The sequence below is a fragment of the Myiozetetes cayanensis genome, unplaced genomic scaffold (genome assembly GCF_022539395.1).
Source record: "Myiozetetes cayanensis isolate MyiCay16 unplaced genomic scaffold, myiCay2020 scf16, whole genome shotgun sequence".
Lineage (NCBI taxonomy): Eukaryota > Metazoa > Chordata > Aves > Passeriformes > Tyrannidae > Myiozetetes > Myiozetetes cayanensis.
Genome location: NW_026087270.1, coordinates 11,152,207 through 11,179,581, shown reverse-complemented (window position 1 = coordinate 11,179,581; position 27,375 = coordinate 11,152,207). Strand labels below are relative to the sequence as shown.

Sequence of the window (27,375 nt, the reverse complement as noted above, 5' to 3'; positions counted from 1 at the left end):
TTCAAGTGTTTCGGGGGTAATACAGTTCCCTCTTCCGATGGCTGCCCGGCAAAGGCTCCGCATTGTTCCTGCAGCAACATGTTTTTTTGGAAGGGATGAAATGCCGAAAGGAATGTAACTGCTGACCTTGGGCTGCAGTGGGGTTAAGGAGTGTGTGCCTATGAGTCACTCCAGATAAGAGCCTTCCACGGCTTTTTTCCTCCAAAATAATTCTTTATCTCCTCTTTCTCACATCAACATATTTTCTTGACATCTCCCATTTGATAGCGTGTGGAGGAAATGTGCTCCTCTAATTTGTTCATCTGATGAAATATAGATGCATTGTTTTCACTCGTCCTTGGTGAGCCGGGGGTCGTGGCCCAGGGATTTGGGGATGCGCCTTGGAGTCAATGCCTGGGTTTTGGGGATGCTCAGTGGGGTCGGCGTCCTGGTGTTTTGGGAATGCTTTGCTGGGTCATGGCTGGGGGATTTAGGGTTGTTGGCTGGGTCGGTGTCTGGAGCTTTAGGGATGTGCCTCGAGGTCAGTGCCCAGGGATTTGGGAATGCTTGGCAGAGTCAGTGCCTGGGATTTGAGGGATGTTCAATGGGGTCATTGCATGGAGCTTTGGGGATATTTAGGATTGGTGTCTGGGGTTTTGGGAGTGTTTGAGGCCATCAGTGTCCAGGATCTGGGGATGTTTGATGAGGTCAGTGCCCCTGGCTTTAGGGATTTGCCTTGGAGTTGGTGCTCCAGGATTTGGAGATGCATATCGGAGTCGGTGCCCAGGACTTTAGGGGTGTTTGGCAGTCAGTGCCTTTGTGGATGAGCCTTGGGGTCAGTGCCCTGGATTTTAGGGATGCAGCTTAAGGCTGTGCCTGAGGCTTTGGAGATGTTTGGCAGGATCAGTGCCAAGGGCTTTATGGATGTGTCTTGCAGCCAGTGTCCAGGGCTATGGGAATGCTCAATATGGTCAGTGCCTGTAGCTTTGGGAATGTGCCTTGGGGTCAATACCCAGGGGTTTGGGGATGCTTGATGAGGTTGGTGCCTGGGGTTTTGGGGGTACTTCTCAGAGTCAGTGCCCAGGGCTTTGGGGACGTACCTTAGGCTTTTGGGAATGCCTAATGGGGTCAGTGCCTGTAGATTTGGGAATGCACCTTGGGGTCATTACCCAGGATTTTGGGAATGCTTTTCCAGGACAGTACCCAGGGTGCACAGGGCTTTGGGGATGTGCCTCGGGGTCAGTACCCAGGATTTGGGGAATGTTCAATAGGGTCAGTGCCTGTAGCTTTGGGAATGCACTTTGGAATCAGTACCCAAGGTTTTAGGGATCCTCTTCCAGGACAGTACACGGGGTGCACGGTGCTTTGCCTGTGTGTATCAGGGTTGGTACCCAGGGTTTTGGGAATGCTCTTCTGGGACAGTACCTGGCTTTGGGGATGTGCCTCACACTCAGCACCCGGGAAGCGCAGGATGCCCGCGCTGGGAGAGCGTCGCCCTGCGCATCACCAGCTCAGGGAGGGGGAAAAGCTGCTTTTCTCTCCCTTCCCTGCTCCGCCGGGAAGTTTGGCCGCTCGCTCCCTTCTCCGTCTCCCAGCCGAGGCCTCTCATGCTACTCCCAGCTCCTATGATAATGCGGAAAGTTGAACTGGCCCCATTACTGCGCTGCGATGGTTGCCTCGATAAGGCCCCGATAATGGCAGCGATAGCGGCAGCTCGGTAGCCAATGGCTCCGCCGCTCCTCCCATTAACATTCCCCACCACGGACGGGCTCGGAGCTGCCTATCTGCTCTCCATTTCCACTCCTCCGCTAGATAAGAATGGAAATACTGACTTCATAGCTCACTGATTAAAGTGTCTGGATTTCTTGATAATACACAGATAAATTATGTTTTTCAAAAAGAAGGTAGGGAAGGGAGTGCGAGGGGAGGGAAAAACCTCCAGTCCATTTTTATGATTTTTTTTTTTTCTTTTCCTTACTTCCTTCCCTCTTTCTGGCTGTGCCCTGTGAGTTGTGGGTTTTCTGCTCCAAAATGCTCTTTCCAGCCTGTGCCCAGGTTGGCAGCAGGAAGGCAGAGCCCTGTGTGGTGCCCTTAGGGACAGGGGAGTCACGGTCGGCAAAGAATTTTTGGGAGCCCTGTGGATGGGGTGTATGGCACATACAGTCCCTGTGCTGGGATGGAGATGGCTTTCGTGGATGCCAGGATCCCTGCTTACATCAGGGGGATGTTTGGCTTTGCCAGCTGCAGCAGTGCCACCGGAACACGGCTGGCATCCTGGTGCTGGCTGTGGCATCTCAGCTGGGCTCCGGCTGTCTCCAGGGATTGGCAGCCAGCTGACCCAGGGATGCTTGGGAAGCATCTGCTTTTCTATACCCATCTCCAGCCTGAGCCTCGCTGGTTCTGCTGCAGGATGCTGTCCAGTCCAGTGTGATGCTGCCCAATCCAATGGGATGCTGCTCAGTCCAGCAGGATGCTGCCCAGTCCCTGGATACTTTGGGAGCAGCCTCATCCCACTGCCCCATCCAGGCTTAAATACTATCCTTGACTTTCCTCACTCTTCCCCACTGGAGCAAATGGGCCTTCAGGACCTGTTGGTTCCTTGTGCTGGAAAAGGTATCGACCACAAGAATCTAAGTTTGTTTCATCTAAATATAAAACTAAAGAGCAAACAGTATAAAGTTCATTTTTTAATGTGCTGCCCCATTCCAGTTGGGCTGCTCTCTTTATTTTTTTTAGGGGAACTGTGATAAAAAGCAGAGATAAAGCCAGGACTGTTTTGTGTAGGAGTCGGTATCTGCGTTATCTATCTCCCTTTTTCACTCTCTGAGCAGCTCTGTTGTTTTTTACTCTTATCTCGCTCCACCAAAATGCCAAGAACAGGAAAAAAAAATCAGAAAAAAAAAAAAGAGAAAGAGGCAGCGCAGGCACGTTTGCACGGAGGCAAACTCGGCGTCCACGGAGCCAGTGTGAGGGCTTGGAGTTGGAGGAAGAAGGGGATTGGGATACTGGGTGAAGGCAATGGAGGGATTCGTGCTGGTTTGACTCCCCCCCCGGCTCCTGCTTGCTGCTCCAACCTTGACTGGACACTCCAGAGTGATCCAGAATGGGACTGGGAGCAGCAGGGACGTCCCAGCCAGGGCATCTTTGCTGATGACTCTGGTGGCCTTCTGGGTCACGTCCACCATCCCCCCCTTGTCCCATCCCTCTGGCCTTGTCCTCGCGTGGGGCTGTCATGGACTGAAAGGCTGGGGGGGAGGTTGAAAACCATCCCTGTTCCCAGCAGCTTTTGGCAGTGAGATGGACCTGGCAGGACCTGGAGCCACTTCCCACAGGAAGGGGGATGACTCTGGTGCAGCATCCCTGGGGTAATTTGTTGCTAGGTTAACAAGGAGCTTGACCTCTGTCCTCACTGTCACCTGGTAACGATGGGCTCCATGGGGCTGGGTGAGCATCCCTCACCCCAGCCATTCCTGACTGGAATATCTTTATTTCAGGTAGGGAAAAAGTACCAGAATTGAGGGGGTTCCAGCCAGAAAAATGACCTTTGGCCAGGAGCAGTGCTGGCACCTGGTGCAGGAGTGGTGGTGGAGATAAGCCTTGCACATCTGTCCTACTCTCATGCATGTTTGGAGCCTGATCTTCATGGATGGAGTTTCATTCCATATTATTGGGTTATCTAGCTTCCTAACTGCCCAAATCCCACCCTGATTGCTGTGGGGTTAAACATCTCAAACTGCTCTTGAATTGGGATTGGGGTGGAGGACACCCCCAGTGAGGAACAGTCCCTCTCTGCTGGGCCCCACCAGCTGCCTCAGTTTCCTTCCTGTGCTCTGACCACCCTCTCCTCTCTCCATCTCCCTGCCAGCTGGGAAGGCAGGGCCATGTTCAGCCTCACATCCCTTCTCCCAGAGCAGTCTGCTCCCATCCATCTGATGCGCCGTGGCCGGGGACGGCTCTATTAGACTCTCTCCTCTCTTAAAATCTATCAGCGCGTTATCGACCCCATCTGAAACGTAAAGTCACTCCATTGTCATTGTCCCTGGATTGTCTTCCTCATCTCTCCCCGTGTCCCGCGTGCCCCCCCCTCGGCTGGGGGTTGATCCAGCTCACTCTCCGTTAGCACTGGGAATCGCGGCCCCTGGAGTGAGCCAATCTCCCGTAATCTATCAGCGGTTTATCGTGCGATCGCCGCGCCGGGGATGGCTGGGGATGGCTGGGCCCGCGATGGCGCCGCGCTCGCCCGCTGATAAAGTTACAGAGTTCAGGCTGTGATGAATGTTAAGTAACTGCACCCGGCGCAGATCCGAGATGGACTTGGCAGGGGGAGCAGCTCCGGCTGAAACCAATCTCTCCCATATCAGCAGCGCTGCTTTTTCTCAGGCTCAGCCGCTCCCCGGCTCTGCTCTTCCCCAGGGGGCTCCCCTGGGAGCGCCGAGGGATGTTTGGGGGGCTGTGCCCAGGGTGGGTCCATGGGGTGGTTTGTATCGGTGGGATGGGGGTGGAATCATGGAATGGTTTGAGTTGGAAGGGAACTTAAAGCTCATTCAGCTCCATAGAGCAGGTTGTGGTGGTTGGGGTGCTGTGGGGTGTTGACAGGAGCAGGTCCCCAGCAGTAACTAAGTATCCCACCCTACTGTGAGAAATCACAGCATTCCCACTGCCTCCATTCCCCCTTTATTCCCCTCCTCGGTAAATATGGTCTAAATATATTATAAATTTAATAATTATTGTAAATGCCACTCTATGAGCAATTGCAGCATCACCCACTACCTCCATTCCCTCACTATCCTTTATTCTCCCACTATCCCCTATTCTCCTTCTGGATGAATTAGATCTAAATACATTATAATTTTAATAATATTAATTATTATAAATGCACCTCATGAACAATTGGAGCATCCTCCCACCAACAGTTACAGCATCACCCACCACCTCCATTCCCCCACTACCCTTCATTCCCTTCCTGGATAAATTAGGCCTAAATACTTTATAAACTTAATAACAAATAATTCTAAATACTCCCCATGAGTGATCACAACATCCCCCACTACCTCCATTCCAACACTACCCTTTATCCCCTTCCTGGTTAAACTAGGCTTAAATACTTTATAAATGTATTAATTTTGTAAATTTGATTTATAAATTATTATAAATAACTCCCATCGACAATCACAGCATCCCCCACCACCTCCACTCCCCTTCTGGATAAACCAGGACAAATTTAATAATGTTACAATAAACACATTGTAAACCCCCCCACTCCACCTTCCAACTCCCCAACCGTATTTTTTTTCCTCCTTGCCCTTTTACCACAGGGCACCACGGGAAGGGTCAGGGTGAGTTTTATCTGGGGGTGATAGAGAAGGGCCCCAAATTAGAGATAAAGACCACTGGGGCTGGCCCCAACCACTATCGGCTCCATGCACAGGGCTGATATTTCATGTGCCGATATCCATGGGGAGAGCCCAGCCCTGGGATGCTGCAGTTGGGCTGATAGTGGAGAGGGTTGATTTGTGCTCAGAAAAGTCCATTTTCCTCCAAAACGGATCCCTGTTTTGGAGACTATTGGAATTTAATGCTGGATCCCAAAAGCATCACCCAAGGGGAGTGAAAAATGACCCATTGGATAACATGACCTTTGAGGACCAGCGGCGTTGCCCAGCCACCAAAACCTCCTTTGCCCTTGCTTGGCATTCCCAATCCCCAGGGAACAGGCTAGGGAGCAGCCGAGGTCGTTGGTAAAGCAAACATTAGTACATACCAGGGAAAAATTGGGTGAGAAGAGGCGGGCTGGTGTCCCATCAGATACTGGAGGGTTTGGATTTGCAGCCCAGGTTGTTCTCTGGGTGTTGCTCGCTCCGGGCAGACACAGCACAATCTTACTCCGAGACCCTGGGGAATCCCCTGGCTGTGCCAGATCCCACCAAATCACCAGAGAGGGTTTTGCAAGGATCAGGAGCAGCTGTGACTTGTCTCCAAGAGTGTCTTTCCCTGAGGAATACTAGCCCTGTGCCTTTTCCTGCAGCCCTTTGCTCTTGGCTGCAAAATTTGGGGGAAAATAAGGTGATTTAGGGGCAGCAAGGAAGTGATGCCTGAGTGGAATTCCCACATTTTCATGATGAGGTGATGGATGAGCATCATGGTGATGCCTTGTGCACCCCAAAACCCAGTTTGGAGCCTCACCCACATGCTTTTGGGTTGGTTTTTGTTATTGTTATTATTATTACTATTATTATTATTGTGGTTTTATAATTGAAAGAGGGATTCAGTGCCAGCACAGAAATGAGGAGAAGCTGGAAGGATGAATAAGGGATCCTCCCTCCTGCTGCCTTCCTGTTGAAGCTGGAGATATCCCTCAGGATCCCCTGGCACAACTGGGGACATCCCCTAGGTCCCCCCAGTGCTAGTGCTGGGGAATGACACCCCAGAGCCAAGACTGAGCTTTGAGGTGCCTGGAGAGGTGGTTTGGGATGTGAGACCACCCTGCTTCAGGCTTTGTCCTCACTCCCTGACTCCTGTAGCATTCCTTGGACTCACTGTCTGCCCAGGGGGCACTTGGGTGACTTTTTATGTTTAAAAAAGAGAATCATGGAATGGCTTGGGTTGGAAGGACCTCAAAGCTTATCTTATTCCACCCCCCTACCACAGGCAGGGTCACCTTCCAGCTAGGTTGCTCCAAACCCTGTCCAATCTGGCCTTGAACACTTACAGGGATGGGAATTGGGATAAGCTGGATGAGACTTTTTATTTAAATATGTATGTAAAAGTAAAAATTGGGAGTTGGATGGGAGCAACAGCAAAGGTAGGTTGTCTCCAGCCTGCACATGTTCTTGATCCAGGACCTGCTTCCTATCATGGGAACTCTTCCTCCTCCTCCTCTGTCTCCTCCTCCTCCTTCTCCTCCTCCCTCTCCCTGCTCCAGAGCCGGTGGGAAAGTCTGTGGCTGTTGCTATTTTCTATCTGTTATCAAGGCCTCTTATCACTTTGCTCTTGTCTGCGTGCCGGCTCTTGGAGCGCCCAGGGTCTCGCTCTTGGCAGCCTGGAAAAGTCCCCCCTCCTTCTTGATTCCCTATATTATTTTTCCTTTTATTTAATTTACCAGCTAAGCACAAGGAATCAAGAAAAGCTTTATTGTTCCTGTGCTGGGAGAACCTTAATTGGAGTGAAATGATCAAATCATTACCTGGATAACGATGGGTTTCCCTGGGAATGCCGACCCTCATCCCCAGCCTTGGTGACAGGGGCACATTGCCTCGGCTTCCTGCAAGTTTTTAGTCACTGCAATTTTTATTTTTTTTTCCTGAGAAAAAAAGAAGAAAAAAAGAGAAATCCTTCCTCGTTATCAATAAAAAAAAGAAGGAGAAGGAGGGAGGGAGAAGAGTTAATCGTCGAAGCGGAGTATCTTGGAAGGGAGCGTTTTTTGGCTCTTCCCCTCTCTGTAAAACCAGCCTCAGTAATTCAGTTTTAAAGCATGAAAAAAGGGAGTTGATGAAATTCCACTATCAGCACTGAACCAATATGCAAAATATCTCGCCGAAAATCAAATAGCTATTATGTTTTCATTTCCATTTCAGCGTATTTGCTTAATGAAGAATAGACAGATCAGGCAAGCCGAGGGAGGCTGTGTGCGGTGATAACTGTGCAGGGCTTCCAGCAATCCCGGAGAAGTGACGCTCCGCTCCCTGCTCTGCGCTCCCTCTCCCTCACTTGCTTTTTTTTTTTTGGCCTTTTTTTCCTCCTTTTTTTTTTTTTTTTTTTAAGTCATCCAGCAGTTCGTTTAACCCGCACGGCCCAGAGCACCGGCAGTGCATCCCTAGGGATTGGGTGGGTGTGCTGGGAGTGGGATGTGCAGCAGGACAGGTTGGGTGCTGGGATGCATCCAGGGACCACGGAGACATGGTGCTGGGATGCTGTTGGCTGCCTATCATCCCTGTAGGCGCTGGGTGACACCACAGTGCCCAAACCTCTGGTTTTACATGGCTGGATTTATGTGGAGCATCCCCAACTCCCTCCTAGTTGGGAATTGGTGTTTCGGGAGGGAAGGTGGAATACATCCAGCGACCACAGTGGCGTGGTGCTGGGATGTGGGATACATCATCCCTCTAAGTCACCGGTTGACACTATGGTACCCAAACCCCGGTTGGATTTCTGTGGAGCATCCCCAGCTCCCTCCTGCTTGAGGGTTGATGTTTTGGGACGGGATGCAGGTATGCATCCAGGGACCTAGTGACATGATTCCAGGATGCTGTTGGCTGCCCATCATCGCTGTAGGCACTGGGTGACACCACAGTGCCCAAGCTCCAGTTGTTTTTATGTGGAGCATCCCCCTCTCCCTCCTGTTTGGGGATGGACCTTTTGGGGTGGGATGTGGGTGTGTCCAGGGACCATGGTGCCATGGTGCTGGGATTTGTTGACTATCCATCACCTCTGTAGGCACTCAGTGATGCCGCAGTACCCAAACTCCAGGTTTTACACAGTTGGATTTATATGGAGCATCCCCATCTCCTCCTAGTAGAGGATAGGTGTTTTGGGGTGGGATGTGGGTCATTCCAGTATGCATCCAGGGACTGTGGTGATGTAGTGCTGGGATTCTGCTGTCCACCCATCATCCCTGTAGGCAGTTGATGATGCTTTAGTACCCAAACCCTTTCCCATCTGTCTCCAGGTTGGGGATGAGTGTTTCAGGGTAGAATGTGGGTCATCCCGGGATGCATCCCGGGACCACAGTGACATGGTGCTGGGATGATGTTGGCCGACCATCATCCCTGTAGGCACTGGGTGATGCCAAGGTACTCAAACTCCATCTGGACTTATTTGGAGCATTCCCATCTCCCTCCAGGTTGGGGATCAGTGTTTCAGGGTGGGATGTGGGTCATCCCAGGATGCATCCAGGGACCCATATAGTGACACAGTGCCAGGATGCTGTTGGCTGCCCACTATCCCTGTAGGCAGTTGATGATACCACAGCACCCAGGCTCATCCCCATCCTCTTCCTGGTTGGGCCCCGGTGTTTCAGGGCAGGATGTGGCTGGTTTTGGCACTCTTGGGTGGGTGCCACACGCCATCCCGACCCTATCCATCCCTCTCCAGCCCCATCCATCCCTCCCTGGCCAGGCTGGAGGTGCCAAACCACGGTGCAGGCGAGCGTCGGGTTAACTTTATCAGAAGCCCAAGAGCCGTGAAGGCGTGAAAGAAGAAATTAGCCTAACAATGTTTCATTTACAGCGAGAGAAACGATTTGTTAGCTGGCGATTGTTTCTGAATATTATCAGAGCCTTTTTAATTGTGCTGGAACTGAAATTAGCAGAATTAGAATAAATTGCCTTCCCTTCTCCGGCAGCCTCTTTATTCACGCTCATTGTTGTCTGCTTTGTATAGATTATGGGCTCTTTGTTCTCCTGCTGTAAATATACATGCCTGGAGTCACGGAGAGCAGCTGAGGTCTGCAGACGGGGTGTCCCTGTGCCGATCCTGGTGCTGGCAGTGCCGGATGGGGCACTGGGCAGCCCCCGGCACCACAGCATCGCGTGGCACGAGCCATGTGTGCTGCTGGTCCGGCCTTTCTTGGCTGGGGATGCTGCGTTGCCATGGAAATGGCTGAGAGGGCTGGCAGGGCTGGTGGGGTGTCCCCTGTGTGCACCCCCTTTGCACCCTGTCTGTACCCCCTCTGTGTCCCTGCAGCATCATCCCCCTTGTGTCACCAGACAAGGGGTGTTGGGGACCATCTCTGGGGTCCCTTTTGGGGCAGATGACGGTGGGGTTTTGGGTGGGAGCGGGAGTGATACCACATCTGTGTGCCTGTGGTATGAGGGGACCCCACTCTTTTCCCAGGCAGGTGTGGGGCTTATTTCCCATGATGTCTGGGTGGGACCAGGTGTCCCTCAGGATACACCTGGAGCAGAGGAGTGGCCACCTCTGCAAATGGACAAGGGACGTCAGGGAGATGTTGGACCTCAGGGATGGCCAGGCAGGGGTTTTCCCTTCCCTTCCCATCATGCACTAGCATCCTAATTTCCCAACTGGGAGTCTTTTCCCAGTGGTTCTCCCCCCTAATCACCCTCTCTGTGTCCCGGCAGGTTCCCTGGCAGCGATGGAGGAAGGCGAGGACGGCCCAGTGGGGGAGAAGAGCCCCTCGGAGAGGGACGGGGCCACCTCGGACCATGAGGGCTCTGCCGAGCATGACCCCTCCAGCCCCCCCGGCAGTGAAGGTGAGCCAGGGGGCTCCTTGTGGTGTCCCCACACCATGGGGACAGGCTCTGCCACCGGAGCAATCTGTTGGGCATGCTGGCAGCCTGGGCACCATTTCTGCTGGTGGGCCAGGGTGGAAATTAACTATCAAAGCAACAACCCACCCTGTGATGCTGGTGATTTAGTGAGACCTCCCCCTCCTCTATGTCCTTGGGGTGCTCTGTCCCTCTGGGCATCCTCAGGACCCACTGGGAGCAGCCCAGATTCCAAAGTCACATCCCTTGGGGTACAAAGCAACCCCTCCCAGGGATGCAAAGTGTCTCTCTGGGGTGCAAAGTCCTATATTTTGGGGTGCAAAGTGCTCCCTTGGGATACAGAGTGACCCCCTTGGGGTACAAAGTTCCTTCCCCCACCCAGGATGCCAAATAACCCCTTGGGGTGCAAATTCACATCCCTTGAGTTCAAAATGACTCCTTGGGGTACAAAGTGACTCCTTGGGCTGCAAAGTGACCCCTTGGAGGGAAAAGTTGCATCCTTTTGGGTACAAAGTGACTCCTTGGGGTGCAAAGTCACATGCCTCAGGGTACTCCCCAGGGTGCAGAGTAGCCCCTGAGGCTGCAGGTGCTGGCACTGTCAGTGCCACGGATGGATTGGGGGCACAGGGCCGTGGCTCCTGCCTTCCTGCCCACGCTGCCGCCAAGCTGCCGCCAGGCCGAGCTGAGCTGAGCTGAGCTGTGCCGCACCCCAAAGGTGGCTGCGATTCAGGGCCGGGCTGAAACAGTCCCCAGATATCCTTTAAGTTCCTTCCTGTGGAGGTGGGGGCAAATCCCAATCAGTTAATGTTTGCAGTTCCCTTTGAGATAACCGCGCCAAGGCAAGGCTGCGCCGGCTCATGGAGCCGCTGGGCCCCGGCACGGCCGTGGCTCTGGAAAAACCCCCACTGCCTTCAGCTGGTGGTGTTTGAGGGGCAAAGTGTCCCCCAAAACCAGGGAAACCGAGCCACAATGCACCAGGGAGCCACACTAGCACCCTGCTATTGGGGCAGGGAAGGACCCTGAGAGTTGGGATAGAGAGGTACCCTGATATCTGGGTGAGGGAAGAGATCCCAATAGCTGAGACAGGGAAGGACCCCAGTAGTCAGGACACAGAGGGACCCTGTATTTGAGGCAGGGATGGGACCTGGTAGATGAGGCAGGGGTGGGCCAGGCTAGGGAAGGGACCCCAGGGGCTGGGACAGGGAGGGACTCTGATATTTGGGACAGGGAAGGGACCCCAATAGGTGGGACAGGGAGGAACCCCAATATTTGAAGCAGGGAAGTGACCCCTGATAATTGGGGCAAGGAGAGACCCTGATATTCAGGGCAGGGAAGGGATCCTGATAGCTAAGGCAGGGAAGGGAGCTTGATAGTTGGGACAGGGAGGAGACCCTGATCACTGGAGCAGGAAAGGGACCCTGATATCTGGAGCGGCGAGGTCTCCTGGCAAACTTTGCTCAGCAGCAGAGGAAGCGAGCAGCTCTTATCTGATGGGGGAGCCGGGCTGGGGGCTCGGAGCCGGGAGCTGGGGCGCGGAGCTGCACCTGGCACTGGCCTGCCTCGATAAAGAGGTGATAGCAGAGATAACGCCGAGCAGCAATAACGGCCACTAAAGCTTTCAGCGCGATGGATAAAAATCGATATGCCAGGCACTTTGATTTATAGCCAAAAATAATAGGACTTTTATACCCGGTGATTGATTTATTTGATGTTAATCATTCCGCTTATCACCTGTATTAATAATCTCCAATGCTGGTGACGTCACCCCTGGGCGTTCGCAGTGGCGCCGATCGATTGGGCTCCGTGCTGGTTATCCGCCCGGGACGCCAAGGCAAACATGTACTTTGGGCACTAATCTTCCACACTGTCATATGCAGATTGGCTTTATCAGCCCATCTCCAGCAGCAGTTAATGGAGAAAATAATTGTTATCAAGTTGCTATGAATACGCCACAAATAGAGCCGTGATGGGAGTGGGACTGAGCCGGGTGACGTGGGACCGCAGCAGGATGAGAGGGAGGTGGCAGGTTTCTGGGAGGTGGGTTGGGAAATGCTTGGGGTGGATGTGAGGGTGGACTTGGCTGCGTCATCCCCAGGGGAGGTGGGGGTTTGGACACTGGGAATCCCCCCGTGTGCTTCCTCAAGAGTGAACCCCTTCCCTATGCTGATCCCAGTCCTGGGGTGTCACTGGTGCAGTGGTCCCAGTTCCCCATGGTACGCTGCCTCTGAAATTCCCTGCTTGTGACCTGCTGCCTTCCCCCTCCTGCTGCAGAGTCTAAAGACGTTCCAGAGAGTCCAAAGGAACCGGAGAAGCCAGATCCTGGAGAAAACCCACAGGAGCTGGACACATGGAATGGGCCAGGTGAGTCCCTGGTGTGCGGCCAGTCATCCCACTCTGTCCCAGTGTCCTGACTGGGTTGTGGGCTGGAGTCGCCCTCAAGCATTTGCCTCTTCTAAACACCAGTATGAGGAGGACTGGAAGCACTGGGAGCTGGGCAGGCTGCAAACAGCAGCACTTTTGCTGGAGAGGAGTTGCAGGAGGTGGTTGTCGTCCCCCACGTCCCTGAGGTGCTGCTGGGCCATTAAAAGCCAAGCTGGGTGCAGCAGGGATGCCATCCCCCCATCTGGCATCATGTTCCCTGGCACAGGGAGGGTTTGGACCCGTCCTGCGTCGCACCAGGGCACTCTGCAAACCTGCTGGCAACCACAAGAGCGATGCTTGCGCGGTTTCGTGATGATTATCAAAACCCCAAGGAGCGAATTCAGCCTCTATCTCCCTGCCGGCATCTCCGCACTGGGGCCGCCGGCACCGGGGCAGCCTGGCAAGGCCTGACGTGCCCTGTGGGTACCCCGTGCCCTATCACCCCCTATCTCCAAACCCACGGGGTTACGGGGCTCTGCTGCTCAGATTCACAGAATCACTGAGTATTTGATGTTGAAAGGGACCTCTGGAGATCATTCAGTCCAAGGCAGGGTCACCTGCAGCAGGTGACACAGGAGCACATCCAGGTGGGCTTGGAATGTCTCCAGAGAGGGAGATTGCACCCCCTCCCTGGGCAGCTGTTCCAGTGCTCTGCCACCCTCCATGGAAAGAAGTTCTTCCTCATGTTGAGGTGGGACTTCCTGTGGTTTTGTTTATGGTCTGTTGCTCCTTGATTGGGTTTGTGGGTGCCTGTCCACTGGGAGTAGCTCCTGCAGGTGGATGGGGATGGAATCTGGGGGGTTGAGACCCCAAAGGGTGGATGTGCCAGATTTTGGGCCCTGTTGGTGCTGCCCACACCCTGCTCCTCCCAGGGGAGCTCCTGGTCAGGTGATGCTGTTGGATCTGGTTTTGGAGCAGTGAGTTGGGAAGGGGCAACCCTGATTCAGGGCAGTGATTGCCCTTCAGTGACAGATGCCACAGGAAGGTCTCGGTGTGTCCCCAGGGCAAACAGCCTCAGGTGTGGGCTGGGCGGTGGAGGAGCCTTGGGAAGTGCCAGCTGCCAGCACACATGCTCTGGCAGCTGCTGAAGTCCCCACAGCCCCGCATGGAGCCCTGGCCCCACTCCCCCTTCCTGCCCCATCCGAGGGGAAGCTCTCGCCGGCCCTGCTGATATCCCGGCCCTTCCTGCGTGCCGGGCAGGAAGGAGCTGCGAGGCCACCCCCGGCTCCTCCTTATCTGCTCCCCAGCCCTTTGCCCCCGGCACCACCGTGCTCCTGGTATCCTGGTGCAGGGCAGGAGGGGGCTGTGAAACCAACCCCATGGGTGCCCCCATTCCCAGGGGGATCACCAAACCACACAGCCCCTCATCCCAATAGTGCCACCAGCCACAGGCTCCCAAAAGGAACCATGACACCTCAGCTGTGGCCCTGGTGCCTCCCTTCCCCCCTCCCCTCGCCGAGCGGGTTATTTGCATTCTTTATGTAAAAGAGATTTTATTATCGCCCTCTCCCAGCCCATCTCTATTCTGGTAATTGGAGTGGTATTAATTTCGGTGTGGCGGGGAGTTGATGGCGGTCCGGCGATGCCGCAGCGATAGGGTGTTCCTTTTGCACCAACCGCCGCGATAGCCCGTCTATCAGGAGCTCTGCAGGCTCTGCACTTATCAGGGATGGAGCTGGCGAAAAGGGAAACTCGGAGCAGCCTGAATTTTCTTTTTTATCTGGCAGGATCCGCCATGTGTCAGCAATGGCAGCTGCGAAGATGCAACGTGCAGGGTGGGGGCCGGGGCTGCCTTTGTTCACCCTCCCGCCTTCCCCTGGTGATTTTTGGAGAGGGGTCCCTGGGTCACCCCCGCTGTGGTTTGGTGGTCTGGGTCTCCCAAAGGGCTTCCCAGTGTCCTGGAGGGGATGTGGCATTCCAGGACCTCACCACGGGGCCCCACGTGCCAGGAGGGAGAAGGAGGGTTTTGGTTTATCTTTGAAGTGACCTTGTTCCCTGCAGCTTGCCTGGCTGATAGGCAAATTCCCAGGAGCTGGAGGCTCCAATCCTCAACTTGTGAGCCTTTACAGATGTGCTACCCCTTCATCCAGGGTGCTGGGACACCCTGACTCGGTTCTACTTCCCAACAGGATCCCAGGATGGAGCATGGACATCCTTTGTGCTCATTCTGTCCTCTGGTGGGGCTGGAGACAGGATGTCCATCCTCCCCAAATTCTTCCACACCATCCCAAATTCCTCCAAACCATTCCCCACAGCCCTGCCAGCCATGCCCCAGGTTTCCATCTTTCCCACTCTCTTCTGTTTTTCTGGAGGAGGGCTGGTATCAGAGAATTTCAGGAGCAGCCACAGGCTCTGACTCCCATCCTGGGGCTGTCCCATCCCTGCCCAGTCAACCTCACCAGGTGGAGGTTGTTCCAGCCTGTTTTCCCAGGGGGATAAGATAAAAAGCTCCAACAAATTTCACGTGAAGTTGGGACAGGAATGCAGCAGAGCAGAGCCCCCATGAGGGACAGGCTGCTCAACCACATTACAAGCCACTGGAGAATCCCCACTGGGAGCTGCTGGGAGGCTGCACCCCCTGGGAATCCTGGATGGCTCTCGCCTTTCTGCCAGGTGGGATGAAGCTTTTTACTTTTGTCCCTGTGGGAACCCCACAGGCCACTGATTGGGATGGGATGGAGGATCTGGGGCCAAACCTATGGCTTTTGCATTTTCCACCTTGCTGTGTCCCACCACCTTCCCAGGGAATTCCTCACCCCCTTCACTACATCAGCTTCTCTGTTTGGGGTTCCACCTTGCTGAACCCCAACTCCTGCTGCTGTCTTGCCTGTTTGGGCTTTATTTAATAATTAATAATTATGAAATATTAATTTAATATTAATATTTACTCTGGGCAGTAACGATGGCTCTGGGTTAATTACAGTGCACGTCTCCTGATCCCCCAAATCCATCCTCACCCCCCACCCTCTGTGCGGGGTATCGGGAGGACACAGACCAACTCCTAGTTTTTTTGGTGCATCTAATTAAAACTCCAAACTCCTTTTTTTACCCCTTTCCCCCCACCTCCCCCTTCCCTTCTCCTCCCTGTCCCCTTCGGTTGTGTTTATCTGCGCCATGTCTCCTGCTTCAATAATCTCCGGCTGCCCGGAGTTTGTCTGGAAACCTCAAGGTTTATTATCGGGGCGAGCAGGGCACAATGAGGGGGGACGGCTCGTCCGGGGGGAGGGAGGGGCAGAGCCCCCGCCGCATCTGCCCCATCACTCCCCCTTCCCCTCCACCCTGGTATGTGTGGGTGGGAAAAATTATTCCAGCTATTCCGTTTTATCACTGGGAGCTGAGCAGCAGATAGCTGTGTTTGTGGTAGATTGCTGGGGGATGGGGGAAAGTTGGGATTCAAGGAATTAACCCCCCAACCCTCCAAAATCAAGGGGTCCCCAGGACCCTGAAATCCCCCCCTGCCTGGCTTGTGTCCAGCAAAGGCATGTGCCAAAGGCATCGGGATGTTTGGCGTCAGGATGGGAATGATCCCAGCAGTGGTGGTGGCACCTGTCCTGGATTTGGGACATGAAAGGGGACCTGTCAGTGTTGGGGTCTGTACCCACACATGTCCCTGCCCTCGCAGGGTCTGGGGTCATTGTAGGGTGGAGGGGACAGTTTGAGGACACTGATGGGGTGCAGGGATGCTCGGAGTGGTTTGGGGACATTGCTAAGTGGAAGGATATTCGGACCAGTTTGGGGACACTGGTTGGGTGGAGGGATGCTCAGTCTGTTTTGGGAATACTGTTAGTGTGGGGAGTACTCAGGCTGTTTTGGGGACACTGACAATGTTGGGGACATCCAGACCAGCCTTTCCCAGAGCCCGACAGGGATATCCCTGCGCCAGGCAGTGCCAGAGGATGTTGAGAGGTACAGGCAGTGTCCCCCCTTCTGTCCCCATCCTCCTTTACATTTTCCCTTGGGAAAGAGAAAAATATCTTGCGCTTTTGTGGTGAGAGCCCTGAGGGAGATGCTGCCAGACTTGTGGTGATTGACAGCTGTCAGTCACTCACTGCCTTGCTACTTGGGCCCCCCTCCTCCATCTGGGTACCCCCCAGGGGTCCTCCCTTTCCCCCACAGGCGCTTGGGCTGTGGCAGTGACCCCCCATATGGTCCCCTCTCCTTTTCCGGAGGGGATATCAACCCTCTGCATCAGCTCCAGGGGCCCCTTCCCTCCCCTTCCTCCCCCTCTCTGGCTTCCTGCCCCCCCAGTGCCAACCCCATCCACTGCCTGGCACCAGCCTGGGCAGGGCTGGGGGGTCTCAGCAGCCCCAGGAGAGGAGACAGAGCAAGGACAGGGGGGCCCTGGCACAAGGGGTCCTGCCACTCTGGCAGGCCCAGGGAAACCAAGAAGTTTTCCACCTTCCCATCTATCCTGAATGCTTTATGGTGTTTTCTCCCAGTGTTTATTCCTGTCCCCAGCCCTGTGGGCATAGGTCCCATTTATTTCCTGGGATGGGGACCCCCTTGTGATGAGGACCCCTGGGGGGACAGGGACGTCCTTGGGATGGCAGAACCCAGCGGATTGGGACACCTTGGGATGAGGTCCATGAGTGGGGACAGAGCAGGGAGAGATGGGCCCTGGCACAGGGGTCACACCACCAAATGACCATCAGGAGGGAAGCCAGGAAGTTTTCCTCCTTCTCATTTTCAGTGAGCTTTTTCTAATCTTATTCCCAGTGTTTATGGCCCCATTCCTGAAGGCACAGGTCCCTTTTGTTTCCTGAGATGGGGACCTCCTTGTCATAAGAACTCTGGGGATGAGGGCCACTTTGGGATGGGGACTCCCTGGGGACAAGGACCCCCTTGGGATAGGGACCCTCTGGAGACAGGGACACCCTCAGAGCCCCATTCCAGCAAGGCACAGCAACACCCCAAACGCAAACGTCCCAGGGAGGCTTATCAGGCCGCATCCTGCTGGGGCGGGACACCCCGGGATACGTGGGACATGAGGGAAGGGCAATCCCGGGCAACATGTGGCACAGCCGGTGTCTGCCCCGCTGCCAGCGCCTGCCAGCTGTGCCCCACAGCTGGTGAGCGGGTGCCAGGCCTGTTTGGAGTGCAGCACCTCATGGGTCCCCCTGGCCCCTCGGCAGCCCCTCCGGGTGCCGGGAGGTGCCCGCTCCGTGCCGGGGCAGGTCACGGCTCCTCCATTATCCGGGGGCAGGGTTCAGCCCGATAACGAGTCGCTTTTGTACTCGGGCAAAAAAAAAAATCAATACATTGCAAGCGATGGGCAGGAGTGATAAAGGCAGAAATCCCCCCTCGGCTCCCGCCCCACCGGGGCAATGGGGTCTCCCCTGCATCCCAAATTGAGGGACAGAGCCCAGCTCTCCCACAGTTATCCCTTCTCCTGTCCATGGCAGCTCAGCCAGAGCATGCCCAGGCTGAGCCCAAGCAGGCGCAGCCCAGCAAGGCTCAATTTAAACCCTCCTCACTCTTTTGTCGTCCCCAAGGCTGCCCTGATTACTCGAGCACCCAGGACGGCAAAGCCGGGATAATCTCCTTAGCCCCTTTGGAGAGATTTCCCTTTGTGAGCGGAGGTGAAGAGTGGAGATGCTGCGTGTTCACAGCTTAAGACTCTTCCCAATCGGCTCCCTCCATCTTATCGGAGCGGTGCCATCACATCATTTCACTAGTTGAGTTGTCAGGATTTATTCCTTCCGCCGCGCACTTGCCGCTTCTAAAAACAGCAGCTGGGGCGCGCGGCGGGGCCGGGCCGGGGCTGCCGGGGGAACTGGGGCTTCTCTGGCTTGACTTTCCCTGGACAAGAGCAGGAGAGCCCTGGGAAGTTGGATACCCATGGATGGATGGATCTCTCCCACTGCCAGGAGCAGCACAGAGCCAGGTAAGCTCCTGTGGCTGCCTGCGTTTGCACCTGGGTACTCCAGAGATGCAGCCACATCCATGCACCTACTTTTGCTTTCCTTGTGGGAGTGAGCAGGAAGGAAGCACAGAAGGGGCCCAGACAAACCTACTTGTCCTATCCCAACCCAAGCTGCTCCCACATCCCTTTACCCCAACTGCATCCACAGGACTTGAGTCACATCCAGACAAACTGCTCTGCCTCTTGGCAGGGTGCGAGCTGAGAGGTCCCCCATCCATTCATCCATCCTTCCCAATCCTTCCTTCCATCCTCCCTCCTCCTTGAGTGTTCCCATGCCATGGGACATCCCGTGTTGGGTTGAGAGCAGACACCACCAGTCTATTCTCATTTTCCCAGTCTCTCCATCTTCAGGGCTGGTGTGGGGACCATTCCCAAGCACATGGCCCCCCAGGGCTGGCACCAGGCACTGTATTTAATCAGAACAACATGGCTGATACTGGGATGTGATCCCGTGACACCCCCATAGCAGTATTTATCCTGATAGTATCCAGGCAGCTGCAAACACTGCGGGGACCTACGAGTCCAGGTTCCAGTGAGGGGCAGAGCAGTTTGTTCAGATGTGATTCAAATCATATGGATGCAACTGGGGCAAAGGATGCAGGAACTGATTGGCATGGCATGGCATGGCATGGCATGAGTGGGTTTGTCTGGGCCTTGCTCCTGCAAGGAAAGTAAATCTGGGTGCTTGGATGTGGCTGCATCTCCAGAGCATCCAGGAGCAAATGCGGGTGGCTGCAGGAGCTGGCCTGGCTTCGTGCTGCTGTTGGCACTGCCATTCATTTCCCTGGCCATAGGAAAGCTGTGGGTCACCTTGCAGAGGGGCTCTTGCTGTTGATCTTCATCACACCCCATGTCAGGATGATGCCTCACAGCTTCCTCCCTCCGATGTGAACACCCAGAATCCTCAAGATCCACAGGGACGTGAGTGCCGGCCATGCTCAGCCATCGATCGTGGGTGCGTGGCTGTGGTGTGATGACAGGATTAATCTTTGCTCCCTGGCCAAGCTCAACCTATTCCTTTGGAATCTCTGATGGGGAGATAAGCTGAGGCACAGCCAGGCAGCCCCAGGGGCAGGGAGCAACCCCGCACCCTGTGTTTCGTGTTTCGGCAGTGGTTGGAGCATCGGGGTCTGTGTCACACCAGGCAGGTGCACCTGGCTCACCAGGGGCTTTTCCCCCCTTCCTTTCTTCCTTCCTTCTTTCCTTCCTGCTGCTTTTCTTTTCAACCTAAAGCAAACAGGCAGGTCCCTGCCCAATTTGGTTAATGATCTGGGAGATAAACCCTCCTCCAGCGATAACCGGGCACCGCCTGCCTGGGACCGATGGCCAGGTGAGATACGTGGGGGGGTTGTTCACGTGCTGGGGGATCCCACAGAGAGCTGGAGCCTATGGACTTTGCTCCCATACTCTCCAGGACACCCCCCAGGCTGGCACTGGCTCTTCCCAACCTCCCAGCATGCAGGCAAGGGGATGTGGCTGAATCCAGGGAGCAGGGGAGTGGGATTGCTTCCTGCTGCCTGATGGTCCCCATAAGAGGACACAGCCCACTGGCTTTAGGCTTTGTCCCAAGTGCGGACAGTGTGGACGCACAGCATATTCCAGGCCTCCCAATCCCTCTCAGCATCATTTTCCCTGTTCTCACACAACAGTTCTGTGTGCTTAGTTGGAAAAATCAATCACCTTTCCCCTCCTCTTTTTTGGTGCTATGTCAATGTGGGAATGAGCATGGCACTGGCTCTGCCTGCCCTGCATCCCTGCCATCCCCCTGCCCCACATTCCCAGTGTCCTCCCACCCTGCATTCCCAGTGTCCCCCTGCCCGTGCCCCCATCAGCTCCACCTCGGGATAGGGAGGAGGAGGAGGGATGAGGCATTTGAGGAGCCAATGGGATTTATTCCCTGGCACAAACTGACCCTGAGAAGGGGCAGCAGCTGCCTTCTGGGTGCAGCAGGTACCACAGGGGCTGTGGTTGGGCACAGGGACACCCATCTGAATGAAGAACTGCTCAGCACCACTGGCCGGGGTTCAGTACTGCTAACAGGGGTTCCAGCACCCCATTTTTGGGTGGATTGAGGCACTGGCCAGGGTTCTAGCACCTTGTTTTTGTGTGGCTCAAGGCACTGGCCGGTGCTGTGGCCGTGGGGTGCTGGCGGGAGCGGGGCTGGCTCTGGCAGCACTATTTTTGTCCCCCTGTCTGGAACGGTTTTCTCTTTATCAGCGCCTGCGTGTTTTCTCTGCTGGGGATTGATACACAGAAGATGAAGTGCTCTGACATGGGAAGTGTCAGGCGAATGCTCTTATCTCGGAGACATGGTCTCCTGACCCAAACGCTGCTGATTACCAGTGAGACGGGGGAAGGGGGGCAAAAAGGGGGGGCACGGACAGGGGGAGGTGGCGGTTGGGCTCCCATTCCCCAAAATCAGCTGGGATACTCGGAGTGACAAAGCCAGGGGGGAGCCACCACTGTTGGGGCTCTCCTTGGGGCTTGGGCCTTTGCTGTCACCTCCTCAGAGCTGGGATGAGGGAGGAGGGTGGGAAGCATGGGGATGCTGAGGCTGGAGTGAGTCCAACACCAGCACATCAGGAGTCAGATGGGAGGGCACTGGAAATGTGGAGCAACGTGCACCACGTGAGGGTCTGACTGCCCTGCTCAGCCCTGAGGACACTGATGGTCACTGCTCCCTGCCTGACCCCAGGTCCTTTGTGGGGAGGATCAGCTGGATGAGGGGCTGCTGCTACCCCTCCTCAGGGTCACTTGTGCCAGCCATAAATCCCATTGGCTCCCCAAAGGCCTCATCTCTCCTTCTCCTCCCTATCCTGAGATGGAGATGATGAGGGAATGGGTGGGGGGATGCTGGGGATGTGAAGCAGGGGGATGCCAGAGATGCAGGGTGGGAGGATGCTGGGAATGCAGGGCAGGCACAGCCAGGGCCATGTTCACTCCCAAAACCATTTTGCAGGGATGAAATGTCAGCTAGAAGAGCTGGGATCCCCACAGCCAGGGTGGCTTTTGGAGCTTTTCTGGCTCCAGGCCAGCTCCAAGGGCTCCCAGACTGAGGACTGTGGGAATGGGAAGGCAGGCATTGGGAATGCCCCAGCAGGGCAGAGGGGCTGTGGCAGAGCCCATCCCTCCCTTCACCAGCACATGCTGGAGGCTGCAGCACAGGAGTGGAGGGTGGCACACTGCAAGCACAGGGACCAGCCTGGTGACCCCAAACACCTCGGGGACCTTCAACACCTTCACAGACCTCCTGGGGGACAACAGATTTTGCCATGGGGCACTGGCTGCTCTCCTGGGATGCACTCGGAGCTGTGTCCCCAGCGACCCAGATGGGTGTATGGAGGGTACCCAGGGGTGACAGTGGGACCCAGGTGATCGCAGGTGACACCACCCAGCACTTCTAGTCACTCACCTCACCTCACCCCAGCGCCGGGAGGATCCAGATGTCAGCCCTGCTAATAAACACATCAGATTTCAATCTCCGCAGCCATGGGATCGCTTTATCCTCCCCGTGCTCTCGGCTCTGAAAGCAATTTTGCCTTCAGAAAGAGCAGCCTCCTCCCCACCCACGGGGCCCAGGCACAGGCTGCCTCCACCTTGGTGCCCCTGGGGCTTTAGGGGGGCTCTTTGTCCTAGCGTGGCAGTGGGAGGACCCCACTGCTTCCCTGGGGTGGTAGGAGCATCCGCAGCCACAGATGGGTGGCCTGGGTTGGGTTTGTCGTGCTGTCCTCAGGGAGCAGCTTGTTTTTGGGGCACAGCAGACACGGCGAGGGGCAGCCAGCGCTCATCCGTCTGGGTATTGGTTACCTGCCATCTTATCTGCGCTCCCAAAGACAAAGGCACAGTTAAAACATTTTAGAGCAGCCTTCATAGCGTATTAACATGTTATCTAACCCATTAAACCAGAGGCTTATCAGATAATCAAAGCCATTAAGGCCTGAAGCTGCTGTGACTTTGGGTGCGGGGATGGGAAACGCTCCTTCCGCTCCACGGCCGGCCCTGCCGTGGAGGACCCCCCGTGCCATGCCGGGACCACCCGGCAAGCAGATGGATCCCACCACCCACCACGGACACGCAGCTCTGGGACACCCACCAGCAGCTCTTGGCTCCAACTGAGTGCCCACCTCCCCGGGGCTCTGGGGGTGCTGCAGGTTGGGGAGTTTTTAGGGGGCGTCGTGCTGATGCTGTGCCTGTTTCCCTGCAGATGAGCTGGATCTGGAAGTGCAGGATGGGGAGAGACGGGTGCGAACCCGCAGGAGCCTCCCCGAGGGCTTCTCCTGGGGACCCTTCCAGGGCAGCATCCACAGCGAGCCGGCATCACCAGGGCGTGGGGACACGGTAAGGAGCCACCCCTATAGGGATGGTGGCAGGGGAAGTCCCAAAGGAACAAATTGTTTGTGAAGAGAAGTCCATTTGGGCTGCCCAGGCTCCTCACTTCCTGGGAATTTCCTGGTTTGGGTGCCCAGGAGGTTTCCCTGCCATACACTGAGATGAGAGCATTCCCATGGGCAGCGGGACAGGGTGCTGGCTGTCCCCTCTACAGGGCTACAGGTCACTTGGTTATCTGTGGATAATCATGGGATCTGCATTTCCCACCTCAAATTTGCTCCCTGGGGACTCTGGTTATGCCTGGAAAGCACCAGCAGCAGTGGCGAAGGGGCAGGAGAGGAGGCACCAAGGTGGCACCAAGGGGCTGGTGGCAGTTGCTGCTTGTTGGTGCCATCACTGGGATAAGCAGCAGAAGAGAGGGGGGGTGTATCCATGAATATGCACATGGGTGTGTTTTAGGCTCTGACTCCTCATATCCCAGCCACATCCTTCCCTCCACATCCCCCCCAAGCCACACACAGGCAGCTCGAGCCCAGGATCCTCGTGGCCTGGCTCCATCTCCACCTCTTCCTCCTCCTCCTCCTCTCTCCCTTGCTCTTTTTTTTTTTTCTTTTTTTTTTAGCTCAGGCCCGTTTATCTTTGCTGAATTAAATCCTTGATTAACCCTTATCTGCCCAGTTTGGCTCCCTATCTCCCGGTTGGCGCCGTGTGTCCAGACACCCGGTACAGGATGATTGATTTCTCAAAGATATGCGCGGCTTTTTTCTGATACTTCATTTATTGTCTAAATATTTTTGCTCCCATTTCAGCAGCTCCCTTATCGAGCCCGGCTGATGATTCCCAGCCCTGCTCTCCTCTGCCACTCACCTCCCTCCCTATCTCTGCTCAGGGAAGGGAGGAAGGAATCGCAGCCCCATCCCTGATATGGGCTGTCGCCCTCAGGTCCCTTCGTCTTTGTTGCTGGCGGCGGGGAGGGAGTGCAGGGGGTCCCCCCAAATCCTGCCCGGCTCTGCTCCTCATCTCCATGTGGGAGATTATCCCACCCTGGGCTTTTAGTGGGAGCTGGGAACACTCGGTGGCTTTAATGCATCTGTGGCATCGTGTGTGCCTATGGCTTGCTAATGGAGGAAAAGGAGAAGGAGGAAGAGGAGGAGGAGGAGGATCCCTGCCTGCCCCCAGCTGGTCCCACAGGGCTCCCCCAAAACATCAGTGCTCAGGAGGGCATGGAAATCCGCTGAGAGCCAGCCTGGGGGTGCCAAGGAATTGTGGAGCCCCCCCCGGGGCTGTCCCCCAACTCCATCCCTGCCCCATGTCCCCCCCGGCCGCCCAGCCCGGGGTGCAGCGAGGGCACAGGGCCGTGCCCATGCGCCATCCCGGCGGATGCGGAGCAGATAGGGTTTCTGATGGTTATCAGCCGGTGTGGAGCGGAGACACCGACCTCTTTGTTCCAGGGAGAACAAGGAAGGGCTTGACGCAGGGGCTGGGGCCGCTGAGGGGAGCTGGGGTGGGCACCCTGGGGTGCTGGGAACACTTTGGGGTGCTGAGAGCTCCCTTGGGGTGCTGGGAGTACCTCGGGGTGCTGAAGGACTCCTGGGCACTGCAGGGACTTCCCTCCATCAGGGGTTACCCACAGCTTCCCCCATGCACAGCAAAACTCCAAAGGGACCGTCCTCTCCCTCCTCCACCATGGTCCCCAAGGGTGCTCAGGCCACAGCACCCATCCCTGTGTCCCATGTGCCCATCCCAATGTCTCCAGCCCCCATGTGCCAGGTGGGTTCCCCCAGCACTGTGGGCCATGCACAGGCGTGTGCAAGCACCTCACACACGTGTGCAAGTGCCTGACACGCATGTTGGGGGGGGTTATCATGCTGCTGGTACTGGGCTCCTGGCAGTGATAAGGCCCCAACCGGCTGCGACTGTCAGGCTGAGTTGGAGGGGTTGGAAATATTGGGATGGATAATTAGATTTCATATCGTTACTGCAGCAGCCATCGGAGGATCAGGGAGATTAATTTCCCCCCCCCTTATGCTCATTAATATTCATTAGAATGCAGGGAGCCAGAGCTGGGCAGCGGCTGAGCGGGGAGTGCTGTGGCCACCCCTGGCAGCCCCTCACCGTGACCCCGGCCTGTTTTGGGGAGTGCTTGTGACCACCCCCGTCAGCCCCTCACCCTGACCCCACCCTGGCACCCCCTCACCATGACCCTAGCCCATTTCAGGGAGCGCTGTGACCCCCCTGGCAGCCCCTCACTGTGAACCTGTCATGTTATGGGGAGTGGTGCTGACCCCTGTCCCTACCCTGGCAGAGCCCACCCGTGACGCTGGTGCTGGGGGATGAGAACTGCTGGCTGTCCCGCTTGCCCCTCGTGCCCGGAGAGCCCGATGCCAATGCGGTCATCTACAGGAAGGGTTGGTACCAGTGTCTGTGGGGGTTCAGAGAAAGTGTCCCCATCCATGACCCCAGTGTCTGCTCTCCATGTCCTCTCTCTGGTCGTCCCTGGGCTCGTCCCCTGTCCCAGCCTCTCTGACTGTCTGATGCCAAAAGGGCTGGGGAGGGTCCCAGCAGGGATGGATGTAGGGATGGCACAGGGATGGGTGCAGGGGTGTGTTCAGGGATGGCACAGATGTAAGGATGGGTATAGAGATGGGTACAAGGGTGGCACAGGCATGGGTGTAAGGGTAGACTAAGAGATGGATATAGGGATGAGTGCAAGGATGGTGTAAGAATGGATGCAGGCATGGAAACAGGGAGACATAGGGGTGGGTGTAAGCATGAATGTAAGGCTGGACGCAGAGGTAGGCACAAGGATTGCCATAGGGATGAGTGCAGAGATGGTTGTAAAGATGGGCACGGGTATGGGCATAAGGGTGGACTCAGGGATGGGCGCGGGAATGGGCACATGGATATGTGCAGGGATTGACACAAGCGGGAGCAGCTGTTCGGGACAGGCACGGCCGTGCAGGGCTCAGACACGGGCAGACACCGCCACCTCCAGGCCGTGGCTGGGAGGAAACACCGGGCACTGCGTGGACAGCGGGGACAAGGCGGGACAGAGGGGACAGGGTGTCCCAGAGCCACGCGGACAGCAGGATGGAGTCCAGGGATCCACGCTGACCGCTGTCCCCCCATTCCAGATGAAGCTCTGTGGTGCCGGACCACACGCGCACTGCGGGAGGATGAGCACGTGAGTGCCTTTGTGGTGGCAGAGCCACCGGCTGTCCCCAACCACGGGGTGAAGGCAGAGCCTGGCGAATCCCTGTACCCGGCGGCGCTGCACTCAGACATCCAGCTGTTGCCACAGCAGGCTGGCATGGCCGCCATCCTGGCCACCGCCGTGGTCAACAGTGAGTCCTGGGGACACGTGGAGGGGACACGGCACAGCCCTTGGAACCATGGCCCTGCCAGGGCTCCCAAACCCGTAATACAAGTGGTGCATGTCCCTTGTCTCTTCCCCTTTGCAGAGGATGTCTTCCCGTGCAAGGACTGCGGGATCTGGTACCGGAGTGAGCGCAACCTCCAAGCCCACCTGATGTACTATTGCGCCAGCCGGCAGAGTGCCGGCGCTGGCTCACCGGCCCTGGATGAGAAGCCCAAGGAGACGTATCCCAACGAGCGCGTCTGCCCCTTCCCCCAGTGCAAGAAGAGCTGCCCCAGTGCCAGTTCCCTGGAGATCCACATGCGGAGCCACAGTGGTATGGCATGGCATGGCATGGCACGGCAGTCCTTGTCTGGGTGGAGGGGCAAGGGAGGCTGTGGGGTGGCAGCATGGTGACCAGTTCAGTGAGATACTCCCCATTTGGGTCGCTGGTTTGGGGCACTTGTAGGTCTTCCACCATCTCACCCCTGTAAAGATGGAGGGATTTGGCACTGTGGGGTGTCCCTTTGGTCCCTGTTGCCCTTCCTGAGTGTCCGTATGTCCTGCAGGAGAGCGGCCATTCGTCTGCCTGATCTGCCTGTCTGCCTTCACCACCAAAGCCAACTGTGAGCGGCACCTTAAGGTGCACACGGACACCCTGAACGGTGAGTGTTCCCATGGGAACATCCCTGTCCCCTCTGGCACAGCCTGGGGATGGGCACTGGCTCTTCCTGCCCTGCCAGGTACCCGCTCAGCCCATGCCATGTTCCCAACAGGTGTTTGCCACAGCTGCGGCTTCATCTCCACCACGAGGGACATCCTATACAGCCACCTGGTCACCAACCACATGATCTGCCAGCCGGGCTCCAAGGGCGAGGTGTTCTCCCCTGGATCAGCCCTTCCTGCTGCCAAACCCCTCGGTCCTGGTGAGTGCTGGGTCTGTGGCCACAGGGGATTTGGGATGGCATTGGCACTGAGGACTTGTCCCCAGCAGGCTCTGGTGACAGGGAGGGAGGTGGGAATGGGGCAGTGTCACTGTGTTGGGAATGGGGAACAGGGCGAGCATCGCTGTGCTAGGGGTGTTGATAACAGGGGACAGGGCAGCATTCCTGTCCTGGGGCTGTCAGTGACACTGGTGCCTCTGT

At 56.0% G+C, this 27,375-nt stretch overlaps 1 protein-coding gene across 1 annotated transcript in view; it reads left to right on the top strand.

Annotated features, from left to right (window-relative positions):
* ZFPM1 (zinc finger protein, FOG family member 1) overlaps positions 1-27,375 on the top strand; it is a 36,169-nt gene that overhangs the window by 6,103 nt on the left and 2,691 nt on the right. The window contains 8 exon segments of the mRNA XM_050311701.1: positions 10,056-10,187; positions 12,474-12,563; positions 22,751-22,884; positions 25,181-25,283; positions 26,010-26,219; positions 26,337-26,567; positions 26,800-26,895; positions 27,007-27,156. Coding sequence (XP_050167658.1) covers positions 10,056-10,187; positions 12,474-12,563; positions 22,751-22,884; positions 25,181-25,283; positions 26,010-26,219; positions 26,337-26,567; positions 26,800-26,895; positions 27,007-27,156 — 1,146 coding nt within the window.